Source organism: Solanum stenotomum, chromosome 3 (genome assembly GCF_019186545.1).
Source record: "Solanum stenotomum isolate F172 chromosome 3, ASM1918654v1, whole genome shotgun sequence".
Classification (NCBI taxonomy): domain Eukaryota; kingdom Viridiplantae; phylum Streptophyta; class Magnoliopsida; order Solanales; family Solanaceae; genus Solanum; species Solanum stenotomum.
Genome location: NC_064284.1, coordinates 11067254 through 11081131, shown reverse-complemented (window position 1 = coordinate 11081131; position 13878 = coordinate 11067254). Strand labels below are relative to the sequence as shown.

Sequence of the window (13878 nt, the reverse complement as noted above, 5' to 3'; positions counted from 1 at the left end):
CAGGCCACGTCTATTTGAATTATTTTCTTGTTTCAAAACGTTGCTGTTAATCAACCACTTGCTAGACTTTTGTAAACACAATTAAATTATAAGAATTGTTTAGTTTGACTTGAAACAAAATTTTATTTTTTTAAAAAAGACTTTTAATCTTATAGTTCTAAATTAAAATTATATCAAATGTACCAAAATATCCTTTAGGGCCTGTTTGAAAGGACACCTTGGTAATTCGATTTGGTGTAATTACATTGTCTGTCATATTTGGTTGAACAGATAATTACTTGGTCAACAGGTAATTGGTGTAATTGGCAGGGCTAATTATGCTTTCTAATTCACAGGGAGAGGCTGTGAATTGTTTACCAGCTGATTACTTTTTAAATTCTTCTTTTTATTTCTATTATTTTAAGTTTTTTTTTTATTTTTCTAAAAGTTTATTTTTTATTTTTTATTATTATATTTCATTTTCTTCTCATTCTCAATCTTACCTCACGTGATTTTATGTAATTTTTTCGTATTATCTATTTCTTTATTCCATGCTTATTTTCTCATTAGCATAATTTTATTAGTATTCTAATTTTTAAATTAAAATAGAATTTATTGTTAAGTAATGTTATAGACTTACGTTTTCTTTTTTAAAAAAATAAAAATAAATTATATTTATGTATGCTATGTTGAAATTTGTGATAAGAGTATTATGTTAAATTTTTTGTTCTGAATTTATATTTTATGTTATATTTTCAGTTTCATTTGTTTTAGTAATATTTAATTCACATTGCAAGTCATGTTTTAATTAGACTTTATAGATTTTTTTTTTTTCAAACATTTTAATAATTTATGACATTTTATTTATATATTAATCTTTTTATCAAATATGCATTTCACGATGTTTGTAGAAATTTCATACTTTTAGTTTTTATGATCGATTCAATTTAAATATAGTAATTTGAAAAAATATAAATCAATATATAGATATTCATGATATTAGTAATGCAATCCTCAATACATAATAGAGTATATAACTAATACAAATATTAGTTATACATAGCCTGAAAAAGAGTACCAAATAAAAAACAATTAATATACAGAGCTAATATTTATATTATTTTGCTAATTCACTCTACCAAACAACCCCTTAGTCAATTTATGTATTTCATGTTTACTATTTTAGCTATATTAGTGTGGCATATTTTCAATGTTTTACCTGTATTTTACCACTACTTTTTAGTTTCTATTTTTTAACTTTATTTGTTAAGTTGTAAGCCTATATAAGGCACGATGTTTGATGCAACGTGGAATTAAACCGTAAAAAGTCTTTCTTCCTCATAGGTTTGCCTTCTCCTTTTACTTTCTTTTTCTAAGAAACCTTTTGAATAAAATGATGGTAATGAAATCTTTTTTTTTTTTGAAGTATAAAACTACTTTGTACTATTTAAAATGTACTAAATTTTTTTATAGAAATAAGACATGCTAATCATCATATATCATATATCATATGTCATATCACCATATATCCTCTCTCTCTCTCTCTCTCTCTATATATATATATATATATATATTAAAAAGTTGAAAGCCCCTTAATTTAAAGTTAGATTATCAATTTGCCCTTCAATTGAACATTATTTAAATTTATATAACATTATATAAAAAAAAAGAATAATATTTTAATTACCCGAAAAATAAATTCACATTTCAATTACAATAAATAGATTAATTGATCTGTTTATAAATAGAAAAATAAATTCACATTTCCTTCAAATTATGCATTACTCATCACAAACATGTTTATAATATTATTATTGATCCACCTTTTTTTTTATTGTCAATTTATTTTCTGTTTATTAAAAATTGAATTTGAAAACTAAAAGATATTAATTTATTTTTACTGCTCGAATAGAATGTTGAATTTTTCATAATATTTAAATATCATATCACCAATAGCTATGTTTCATCAATAGTCAGAGATAGTGCTATATTTTGTAAATACAATAAAATATACTCATATGTAAACCGGTGGTCTTGTCACAAGTCATTGCACTCTCAAGGCAATCTTATTGTATTATCGTTCAACTTTGATGTTTAGTTGCTTTACAGAAAAATATAGTCATTTGTTTTATACAAATTTTAGGGTCTTTTTTTGTTATAGTATGCAGAATATGTAATTGCGATTTATATTTCTGATAAATTTGTTTTGTGCCTTGTTTATTTCATTAAAGGCATTATATGCATTTATTATTATTTTTCAATCAGAAATTCATCAACATATTCCTTCCATTAGAGATTATATTATCTTAATTAGTTTCACATATTGATGGAAAATACACCATTCTTATTTATGATTTTTCTTAATGAATAAATTTTAAATGATAAAATTAATATTGTTAATTTCAACATTTTATATCTTATAACTCACTTTTTAAATAAATAAATAAAATTATAATAATAATAAGGGGCAAACGTGCGACGCACGTTCCCGGAAACTAGTTAATATATTATTTTTATGATAACTATTCTAATATTAATTTGAGTTTTTGGGGCTATTATCTTATCATAAAAAAGATCTTTGACGATTCATAATCAACATGATAATTTATATTCAACCACGTTGAAGAGTCTTGGACATAAGGTAAATTATTTTTACTTGATCTCCACGTCAAATCAATGATTACATTATATATGTTATTCACATATATTTGCATCAATTAATCATAATTAGTTTTCTTTTTTTCTTATTTATGTGTCTGAATTTATCTGAGCACGAAATTTAAGAATATAAAAACATAAGGTTTTCTTCAAAGAAGACTTGCAGTAAATAGATAGTGATCCTCCTTGTATACTGATGTAGCATCCTGAGGTTTAATTTGTTCACAAAATTTGAAAATCTTGTATGTAACCAATGCCTTTTAGACTTGCCTAATTGTTAACAGTACATTTTGAACACAAAGAAAACTGCACTTTTTAGCAGATGATGGTACAGAATTTCAGCAGAAAAACATTGTATCGCACACATTTTTGTGCAACATTGGCAGTTCAGGCCCCTCAGTCTTCATAATTTCTAACATCTGAGCTGAAACCAAACGAGCATAACGAATCGGAGCCACTGCAAAACATCTTAGTCATTCAGAATCAAAGTTGGGAAAAAGAAATGCAAGAGAAGCAGCAAACTGTTTTACTCAGGCCACTGACTATAGTTCTTACCTTCATATATAGCACTGGTGCATCTCTGAGACCTAAAATGTTTTCCAAATTCGAAACGATCAGAGAAGTCCAAAGAACTGAGTAAAATCCAAGCATAACCACGGGGAACTTACACGTAACATAAACAATGGACTAGTTCCTGCACACTATCAGATGAGAAGCCGATTTCATCCAACAAAACAAAGTAGTGAATTGGCCTGCTAGTCCCCTGCATTATGTTTTCTACATTATAAAGGACGAAGCTAAAGCAAAAAAATGCCTGATAGGACTATGCATACGACAAAGTGTTGCTTCATGTTTTTCATCCAAAAACTGTTTTTTTTTAGTGAAATACTTACAACTCTTGCCGCATGTGCACATATGTAGAAGTTGTTATTATACAGCGGATGACAAATTTTAGTATCAACGACTGTGCCTGTCATTAGAAACGCAGAGTTCAAATGTGATTATCTAATGCTATACTGGTGGTTTTACTAGTACTAGTATAGTTGTAGGCAGTTGAAAGCTCACCAGGAGGAATATTGTCACTGGAATTAGCTTGGAACAACTTTGTGTGATGTCTTCTTTGTGCAACAATAAGAGTGAACTTAGGAGACCAAGTCTCATCCAGGAATTTACAGGCCTATAATGGTCCATAAAGCGGATTAAGAACCTCGAGAAACAAGGCAGAATCTATAAACGCCTTGATCAAATGAGTTTACAGAACAAACCTTAATAATTTCCTCCATTTCGCTAATAACATGCTTGAATTGAGATTCACTTAAACCTTGTCTGAAAAACTTTACATTAGCAAAACCTTTTACAAGTCTTTGAGATTCAGATATGTTATGAGCCAAATCTAATTAGCTTCCCCGAGGTTTCCTCAAGGATTTCGAGGACTATATCTATGTAAACAAGAAGTAATATCACGACAATAAACAAACAATGATATTAGAAGATTTTGCACCTGAATATAATAATCTGTTCAGGCTTCCTCTTCCCCGAACTTGCATGAAAATCCATTAGGAGCTCCCTAGCACAAACAAAAATATGTAGCCTAAGAAGCGTTATACGACCTAAATCAAACTTCTGATATGAATCCCAACTTCATCATCCTTTATGCTTATTAGTCCAAGCAAACCAAACAGAAAATGAAGGATTTTTTAAGGTGCAGGGAAGAATCCCTACCTGATCATGCCTGAGTCCTCCCTATCTGAAACTGGTCTAAAGAGAGAATGTATAGTTTCGGTCTTTGGTGGTTGGATACAAGTAGATGCTCTATAGTAAGAAATCATCGGCCACTGTCTAGAACCGACCACCTAATGCACAAATATAGAGAGATTAATATCAAATTACAGCCTTGCCAAACCAGACTATTACAATAATAGGACTTACTGCAGCAACGGAGGGTAAATCTGACCGTGAAGAAGGGGCATGTGTAACGCCCATTGCTAAGATCATTGTGGGAACTTTAGAAACTAAGGGAATAGTCTGTGAAACTTCAGCTAATAACATAGAATTCAGACCACCAAGCTGCAGGACAACCAAACTTTTTAGAATTTTTACAAGTGATCAACATATATGTAAAGAAGTGATTAGTGTCCCATACTTTTGCATTAATTTTTAACATAACATTAGCAAGATAAGTTTCATCAACTTTGTTCTTTGCAATGCACTGGTTACGAATTCCGAAGGTCATAAGACACTTTTTCTTCCATGGACCTAAGACAGTCAAAACCATATTTGAGTCATACAAATACCAATAAAGTGAAAATAGTATATCTGACTGGATATATTTCTACAACCATATAAATTAGAAAACTTGGCAGGAAGAAAGCAAAGAAGGAATCGAGGAGGATCCTTGCGAAATTTTGGAATTATTTGTTCAAACATCTTGTCCACTCGAACAGATCCCGGTTTCTTTTTATGCTTAGTGTTCTCTTCGAAAACAAATGATGGTGGATGAATGTGCTGCAACAAAGACGAATTTATACGCTATTCAGTGAATAACTAGAAAGGTTTGCATGTGTGTCAAATATCTGTAAGAATTCAGTCATATCACCTTTCCCCTCATTGCACCCAATTTTGCCATTTCAATGCAGAAAGCCCGTATGTCACGGCCAGTAGAGAAGTTCACCACAGCCCAAAATTCAATGCTTTTTGGATCTACAAACTTCTGCAGGAGAGGTTAATGATATCCTCCTCAATCAGAACATGAACATATTAGATAAAATGCGGTGCATCACCTTGCCGTTAAAGCTCCAGCGCGAAAATCTTGAAGCAAGATTTTCCTTGTTTCCCACTCTCAACTAAAAAGTGAGGCCATTATGAACTATCTGATGTCAATATAAATATAATAGTAATAACTTTGAAAACGGGTTAGATGCCACACTATATACTACCTGTGGAGGAGATATAACTCTTCCCTCTACTTCAGTATAAGATTTATTAATTGAGATTCCACAAGCGCGCAGCATGGGGTCTGTGTTATAGTCGTTGGCTTTAAGTTCCTATCAAGGCAAGAAAAATGTTTCAGCTTTGTGTAACCAAATTCTAAAAATATGGTCGGTCAAAAAAATTATGTGAAGCTACCTCGTTTAGATGCTTCATGAGTTCTATCGGCATTTGGCTCGACTTGTTCACTAATAAGGATCTTTGATGTAAGGATAATTCCTTTTTGAATCGTTGTAAGGGAACCAATGAACAGAGCTAATGAAATATTCAAGAAATTACATGATTTTTCCAAGAACTAGTGTCTTTCAAAATCTGGGATAACAAGAAAAACAGAAGCAAATAAAAGCTACCACACCTCAACAGGAATGAACTGAGCTTTGCGCTGGCTTCCTACATTGATGCATGGCAAGTTTGATGAATAACCGAGTTCTATTCCACGTCTCCTAACAAAATATTCATAAACAGTTGTCTCAACAGTCTGGACATTGTCATTTTGATTATTGGATCCCCTCAGCTGCAGAAGAAACCTGTTCAATAAACAGCATAATGGTAAGAGAAACAAATTATAGGATATTAAAGACTAGAACAAATAAATCTAACAATTTAGAAGCTGAGAGCTTACTTCTCATCTTTACATGTCCTGTTGCTAAGTCCAGTGATTTTGTGTTCTCTATTGGAGTGTAATAGCTTAATTCTGAGATTTTTCAAGATTTTTGCCTGCAGCAGGTAGAAACTAGAAAATTACACACAGTTACAGCAAATCCAAGAGAGTGTTTAAGCTGAGGCGACCTTAGTCCAGTCGATTTTGAAGGGAGTTTCCACATTTTGGTTGGCCATTAAAAAGTTAACTAGTGGACCTGGCTGTATAAGTGTTGTAGTAGATGTATCTGTCCAAGTTAGGTAGAAAGCATCACCAAAACTGTTCCAAATGTTTTGAAAGGAATACAAGGACCCAAAGGGAAGTGCATTAACTTACCAAGGTTGAAATATAATCCACCTTGAACAGATTGGAAACTCGAATGAAAACCTCGGCATCCAAGGATACCACCAGTCAAGTCCATGAAGTTCTTCATCTCGTTGGGGAAGTACGATTGGCGGAGCAGAAGGCAGTTCCTGTCGAGGACCAAAAGAGGGAAAGACAGTCAAGTGTGTTTTGATGGCTAGAAAAATCTTTTGATGGATCAGTATGCACCTTTTTGCATTAGAGTGTTGCAAAATCGTGTCTAATGCTATCAGAACTTCATTATTTCCTGATTTTACTCCATGCTTTCCATCAGGCATTGTCTTAAAGGGGATGATGGAAACAAAGTTTATCTGTACTCTGAAAGTTTTGAATCGGGATATGATCTTCTGCCTCTTTTGATCACCCTCACTTAAGTCTCCATCGCCACTAAGGCTGCCATCCGTCTTGCACCTAAAGTTGAAGCCAATCATCCCAAAAAGCAAAAAGAGAAAGAATATTAGAGAAATAAATGATGCTAGATGAAATATTACCCATTCTATGATCGAATGAAATGCTTAAAGACTTCATATACCTTTTTGATGTTGCAGCATCAAGTACAACTGTGAAATCTAGCTTCTTCTGTGGTAAAAGACTAGTTGTGAACAAGCTCTGTTGCCCATCAGAAGCAAATGCTTGCTCTCCTAACTCGGAGCTGTATATCTCCCAGAGTTTATGAATCACTTTTCTAATTAAGGTGCTTCCAGTTACAGGGTCCCCATTTTCATATAGGACATTAACCTTTCACGAGTTAAAAGAGTCATATTTAGCTCCGTGAATTTAACTTCCACGTAGTAATCAAATCAAGAAAAAATGAACTTACATTGTATGAATATAGTTGACTTATGCCACCTTGAAAGCATACTCTAAAATAATTTGTCAGCAGATGTATCTTCTTTCCCTTGACCCCCGGACGAGGTCTGTTCATCTGGTTAAAGTTTGGCATCAATCTCTCACTAACTGATCCGCAACCTTTCCCTGGTTCAGCTTTCATAGGAACCACACCTGAGGGAATTTCTTTGGGAGGTGGTGGAAAATACGGGAATAACTCCTTAGACGCCATTGAGTGCTTCCTAAATTGTACAGAATACAGCTATATCATCTTATGAAAGCATAAAAGAAATGAACAAACTATAAGACGAATTAGACCATGTAGAAGCATAATCATGTTTCATCAGATAATCAAATGGAAATACTCGAAAGAAGATTACAAGAACCAAACAAGCTTAAGATATTCATTTACTTCTCGTATTAGCCATGACAACAACAATATGCTCTTGTATCATATTGAAAAGAAAAGAAAATTACCTTGAGATGAACCACCTTTACAAGATGAGAACAACAAGTATATGAAGTTTTAAACACTTAACTGTTTGGTGAATGTTTCCTTCATTTATACTACTCTTAACATACACTTACTGAGGAAGAGCTGCTAGTACAAAAGGATAGAAGGTACAGAGATTCATCTCTATCCAATGATTATTGATGTTCTTGCTCCTTTTCTAGCGAAAGACGTACCGTAGAAATTCTGGGCAGTTTCACATGTTTGATGTGCTTCCAAAAGGTTAACATATCATTTGAGACATTCATGTGCAAAGTGTAGTACTTATTTCTGCAGATATCAGTAGTGCAATATTCCAAAAGACAGTAAAGGGATGCATGGTGTCTGCAAGGCTGCTATACCCTCCTCTCCAAATCACACACACCTTTCACTCCCAATTTCTCTCGACTACTTCATCAAGGTACCAGATTCTTTCCAATAACACAAATACTGGGTAACTCGTCCTACCAAAACTTAAACAGATGAGAAGAAATCACTTTACCCCCAACTTCTACACGGGCAAAGACGATAATTATGTTTTTCCTTTGAGTAAATGTCCTTCCATCAACACAAAGTAATTAGTTCCATAAGTTGCCCAACTAGCTAGTTGCAAGTTAAAACCACAATATTAAGCAAAGGCCTACAATTGAGAATTTCTTGTTACTACTACTATTTAGGGACAAAAACTTTAAAACCCCTAAACATGAAGATATACTGCTAATAAATTCCGCAATGCAGCTTGATCAAACTCAAAACTGTAATGAGATGCCAAACTATATTTCTCATTTGTTCTTTTCATAACAGAAAGAAGAAGCAAAGAAAAAAAAAACAGATATGCTCCATTGAACATTAACTAAATCACACTCGATAACCATAAATTAATTGTTAAGTTGTTGCACTATTATACTCCCCCACAATTGACTTGAACATGAAATTTACAATATATTAACCAGCTCTTATTCTATCTAGCCAGTCCACACTTTTTCGTGCTTTTTCCATTTGTTGGTCGATGCTTCTTCGAGGCTTCTCAAAGAATTCCACGCTCCTCCTAGACCTCTCTACTTGGTCAAAAGACATCCTTAACTTCGAAAGCTTATCATCATTGGCATACTTGTACTCATAGTTTTTCAACTTTTCCGGCTTATCAGTGCTTTTTCTTGGTTTCTCTCTCCGATCAGTGCTTTTTCTTGGACCTTCATAACAGTCTGTACTCTTCCGTGATTGTTCAGGCCTGTCAACACTTTTTCTTGATAAGTTTCTCTGAGAAGGTGGTTTTTCAACTGTAGATACAAACTTCTTCAGATGTCTAATGTATTCGGGGTATAGTTCTAAGTCGCAATGTGTTCCCCCTTTGAGCCATAGTGGTTCATATTTTTCCTGGCATAGCTCCCATAGCTGTTTCCCATGGGAGCAGTCAACAACTTCATCAGAAGTGCCCTGCACAACATGAAGAGACTCATGTAAAGACCACAGAAGTTAATTACTTTAGATGACCATACAAATAAAGCTATTGAGCAACACACATGCAAAGAAGGGGAAAAATAAGAAAATGGGAGTAGACAAATCAGATGATATAAAGGTTGAATAGAGTAGAATGGATATAGAGGATTCATACGGCTAATCCCAAATAGTTGGGGACTGACACCTAGTTAATTAATCGATTGAACTGCTCATCTATAAACATGTTTCACTTTATAAGAAATATGGCCTGTTAACTAGTATTTTTTTTCCCATCCCAGTGGAGGGTTTTGGCGGGGTTGAAGTATAAAAAGTCAAAAACCATTTCATGCAACTCCAGTAATGTACTGGCCTGACTTTCCATTTATTATTTCCTGTTAAAACCTCTTGTTTCCCTCTTGAATGTGTTAAACACGGTCCTTCAGGCTCAGTTTCTTCCTAGTAAACTACCATAATGTCCCATCACACAGAGCCTCACCATGCATGTTTTGCATTATCTATCAATATTTTGCCAGTTAATTAATTCAAGAAGCTCATTTATTGCTACCACAGGAAGCCACACAATTAACTGTATAAAACTGGTGAGTACATGACGAAGTTTATACTTACATGAATGATCAGGACAGGACATTTAACCAATGGGATCTTGTCAATGTTCTGCACAGCACAAAAAGTAATTCAAGTTCAGCGACGGATTTTTAATGTGTACTATTTTATAACAAATAACAAACACAAAATAATTTACCAGGCACAGGAAGGTGAATCTTACAGCTATAATATCAAAGAGTTGCCTAGATCAATTGACAGCTATTTTACCTTATAGATGTCAAACCAATATGTGCGTTTGACAGGATACATGACCCTTAAGCCTGACAGGATTGGACTATGCAAAATAACTGCTCTAAGTCGAGGCAAACGAGCAGCAAGGTCCGCGGTGGGACCACTTCCAACAGATTGTCCATAAAGGATTATATCTTCCTGCTTTGCACCATAACTCTCTTCAAGACACTTGTATGCAGCTTCAATATCTGCGTAAGTGTTCTGCTCACTTGGCTGCATAAAGCATTTGGAGATCAAATTCAATTCATGCACTTGAGCACTTAATGCAGAGACTACCTTAAGTATTCCAGGAAAATTCTATTGCCAATTACCTTGCCAGATGACTGTCCATAGCCAGAGTAATCATACCTACATCATTAAAAACACAAAACAAAGTAATTAATAAGGGGATATATACCTAAGCTATCTTCCGAATTTATTAGCTCAATGAAGAGAACAATTCATTTTATTTAATTGTGCTAGATCCTATGAGGAACTCAGACAGAATACATGCCAGATCCCTGAACTGGGAAATGTTTGAACAGAAAAGATGAAACTTGTTTGAGTTCAAAATCATGAACTAGCCATATGGATCGAGAATCTCAGCTACCTCTAACTTTTTACTTACTGAAATTGTTATTTGTTGGTAGGAACTTGAACTAATATCAGCATACTCATTACTAATAAATATTTTTCTTTTTAAAAAGATGACACAAGAGTAAGAAAGTAAACTTCACAAAACCAGAATAATGTGAAAATGTTGGGAAATTATACCCAATGGAACGCATGCTAGTAAGGGGCGCATACCGGGATTCACCAGAAATCTTGTGGTGGTCGTGAGAGACCTATCTTTAAAGGAAATGTAGGTCAATAATACCCCATTCTGTCAAATGAAATATCCTAGAACAGGATTGATTTTACTTGAGTTCTGTAAAGCTGTATTGAGCAGAACAGAATAGAGGGAATTTTGATAGCTCCAATAGAAGCTTGCTTTCATACATTTGTGACCAAACTTTCTAGATGACCTTTAATAGGGGTAGGTTCCAAGGGAAAGCACACAATCTACACTAGACCCTCAGTCTCAGTTGAAGTAGTCAAACCAAGCCACACAGAATCCATTATTTACTACAGCAAGACCAATGCTGAAAGGAAAAGCTTATCATCAAACATAATCAATCCTTGCTTCTCTCCCAGTCATATGCCTATTTATGTGCATGTTACATCATAAACCCCTTCCCTAAGCTATGCAAAATAATTTTATTATAGCAATCTCGAGAGGTTCTCAACTTCTACAGAACACATAATAAGAAAACAAAAACCACCAAGGAATCCCATTACTCTGAATTTATGTTTCTTCTTCTAAAATTAATCAATACCAGCATTTCAATCAGAGATCCTAGTCAAGCAAATCCTGTTGTTGTCAAAGAGACCTCTATTCGAGATTAAAATGTATAATTCCATATATTTCCTTTTTTTTTCTTTTTTCTCATAGTATGCAGAGGAAGAAAAGGACATTTATCCTCCCAAAGTAGTATATAGGGCTCCTTTTAAGTTATTAATCTTTCAAGTACATGAAGATCCAGCGTACATATCTCAAAAGTCAAAACTAAGGTATTGGCAAAATAGGATCCCTGGAAACTACACATCAAATTCATAAGAAATCATCCTTTACCACTAAGCATTAAGTTTATCCCTTGCCAAGGAAATTTTGGCCGTATCTACGCATTCTAAATTTCATGACTTTACAAAGTACAACTTCCCCCATATCTAACTCCGGAATTATTCAGAGAAAGTAATGGAACTCCACATATATACATCGACCTTGAATCCAATTGTAGTTGAAGGTCATATAGCTTCTTAGTACCAAAGGATTTCTCGCATCTTTCCCTTATCAAAATCCTTCAAATGAGGGAATCAATGTCGATTTCTACCTCTAATTGCATTTCACTAGGTTATTCAGTTAGCAGTTTAGCTCCAACACTTTGCTTTTTCGAAGTCGTTAAAAGTCATCTTCGTAAACACCAGCTTGGTTACTGTCCTGGACCCGTAAGTCCTTAGATCTAACACTATCACAAGCATAAAATACAGACAAAACAAACAGATCACTTCTAAGATATTTGAATTTTACATAGATGAGTGGGGAAGGGGAAAAGTAAAGGCCTTTGCTAAATGATGGTTAAATAAATAAGGAAAGAAACTCAAAAGAACCATATAGGGTTAAATTTAATATGCATCATGAAATTAAAGCATGAGATCACATAGGAAAAGATTCAATTAAAGATCAAGTCTTCGAAATTTGACAACTCCCAACAACCAAAAAATCACATAACTCAAAGACCAAGTCCTCAAATGATAAAAAAAAAAAAAAAAGTTTTGGATAAAAACTGGTTTAATTGCTGAATCAAATCTGAAAACATCCATTAGCACTAACAATGTCACCAGCCTAAGAGAAAAGGTTCAATCTTGATATTGCACCTCCAGAGGAGCAATTATCAGATAGTAGACCCAAGGAATTGTTTGTTTTACTGTAGCATTCTAAGTTAACTTGATTTTCTGCAAACATTTGGCAACTGAAACTGCCCAAAATCCAAATAGAGAGAATAGAATAAAAGAGAATAAATACCCCATGAGATTGACTTTAAGATGGATGCTAAGCTGAATGAAAAGCTCATACATCTGTCCAATATCAGCAGCGTTTCCGTGAGAGTAAAGTAAAGTGGTAGTAGCCATAGGGTAACGAATATAAATGGCGAGGATCTCCGTTCCCCGTCGAGTAGGGAGCTTCAAAACGTCAACGTTTTCACGGTGAGGAAAAGTATCAAGTAGCAACAAACCAGTAAGTTGATCAGTAACCACCCTGTAAGAAGGCGGATTAGGTGGGAAGAAAGCCAACTTCGCCGCCATGGACGAGGTTACCCCACCCATATTTTGCAAATGAAAAAATGGTAGAAGAAGTTAGTTAGAGTGTGTTAATTGGAATGAAAGAGGAATAGGACATTGATTTTGCTCTAGAAGATGGCAATTTGTGCCTGTGAGAAGAGTGGGGGTGTGGGGGGGCCTTTGTTTGCAGCAGGGAAGGGGAAGAAGAGATAAAATTATTATGAAGAAAAGTGAAAGGAGTGACCCAGCTGTGATGCAAACTATTCATTACACAATGGCCACATGTGCATGCTTACTTTTTAGTACTACTAATTTTGAGCTATTACTATGGTTTTCTGCTTACTCTTTTTCATTTAAAATAATGGAAGAATAGCTGACAACTTGCAAGCGTTTCAATATATTTCACCTTTAAGTAGAGGTTTAAACATTTGAGCGTTAAGAATTGAGCTTGTTTGTTGGAAGGCCACACCCAGAAACTAACATTGTAATGAAAATCTGGATTAATCGAGCTTTAGTAAAGATCTAGAAAATCATGTGGAAAATGAACATTATTCTTACTATTCACCTTGTTTATGTTTGATTGGAGATATTTTTAAAAAAGCAATAAATAAAATGATGCTTCATTCGTCCATATTTTTATTAACTTCCTACATCATATAAGAAGCAAAAAATATAATAGTGATTTTACAATTTTATTGCATCACCATGATTATTGTAAAGTCGTCTTACTCAATGAAAAGTGAATTAGAAATAACTAATGATAAAATAGTACATT

At 33.9% G+C, this 13878-nt stretch overlaps 2 protein-coding genes across 2 annotated transcripts; both read right to left on the bottom strand.

The window, feature by feature from the left end:
- Window positions 1-2797: 2797 nt before the first annotated feature.
- Window positions 2798-7670, bottom strand: LOC125859864 (protein argonaute 4B-like). The gene is made up of 22 exons (XM_049539706.1): window positions 7449-7670; window positions 7161-7366; window positions 6818-7039; window positions 6602-6738; window positions 6415-6512; window positions 6248-6342; window positions 5981-6152; window positions 5764-5880; window positions 5574-5681; window positions 5418-5480; window positions 5234-5347; window positions 4977-5142; window positions 4781-4893; window positions 4567-4704; window positions 4360-4490; window positions 4139-4204; window positions 3903-3963; window positions 3703-3814; window positions 3531-3607; window positions 3306-3400; window positions 3193-3224; window positions 2798-3094 (listed from the first exon to the last, which is right to left on the bottom strand). The coding sequence occupies exons 1-22, from the start codon at window positions 7617-7619 to the stop codon at window positions 2976-2978; spliced, it is 2613 nt and encodes an 870-aa protein (XP_049395663.1). The 5' UTR covers window positions 7620-7670; the 3' UTR covers window positions 2798-2975.
- Window positions 7671-8698: 1028 nt separating this feature from the next.
- LOC125860082 (uncharacterized) lies at window positions 8699-13294 on the bottom strand. The gene is made up of 5 exons (XM_049539977.1): window positions 12847-13294; window positions 10556-10592; window positions 10221-10457; window positions 10014-10061; window positions 8699-9383 (listed from the first exon to the last, which is right to left on the bottom strand). The coding sequence occupies exons 1-5, from the start codon at window positions 13146-13148 to the stop codon at window positions 8892-8894; spliced, it is 1116 nt and encodes a 371-aa protein (XP_049395934.1). The 5' UTR covers window positions 13149-13294; the 3' UTR covers window positions 8699-8891.
- Window positions 13295-13878: the final 584 nt, after the last annotated feature.

Coding starts and splice junctions, on each gene's coding strand:
- LOC125859864 (XM_049539706.1), bottom strand. CDS start 7,619: ATGAAAGCTGAACCAGGGAAAGGTTGCGGATCAGTTAGTGAGAGATTG. Junction 5,348..5,417: donor GCTGGAGCTTTAACGGCAAG/GTGATGCACCGC, acceptor CCTCTCCTGCAG/AAGTTTGTAGATCCAAAAAG. Junction 4,205..4,359: donor GAGGACTCAGGCATGATCAG/GTAGGGATTCTT, acceptor TGTTTGTGCTAG/GGAGCTCCTAATGGATTTTC.
- LOC125860082 (XM_049539977.1), bottom strand. CDS start 13,148: ATGGGTGGGGTAACCTCGTCCATGGCGGCGAAGTTGGCTTTCTTCCCA. Junction 10,593..12,846: donor CTTAAAGTCAATCTCATGGG/GTATTTATTCTC, acceptor TTAATGATGTAG/GTATGATTACTCTGGCTATG. Junction 9,384..10,013: donor GTCCTGTCCTGATCATTCAT/GTAAGTATAAAC, acceptor CATGTTGTGCAG/GGCACTTCTGATGAAGTTGT.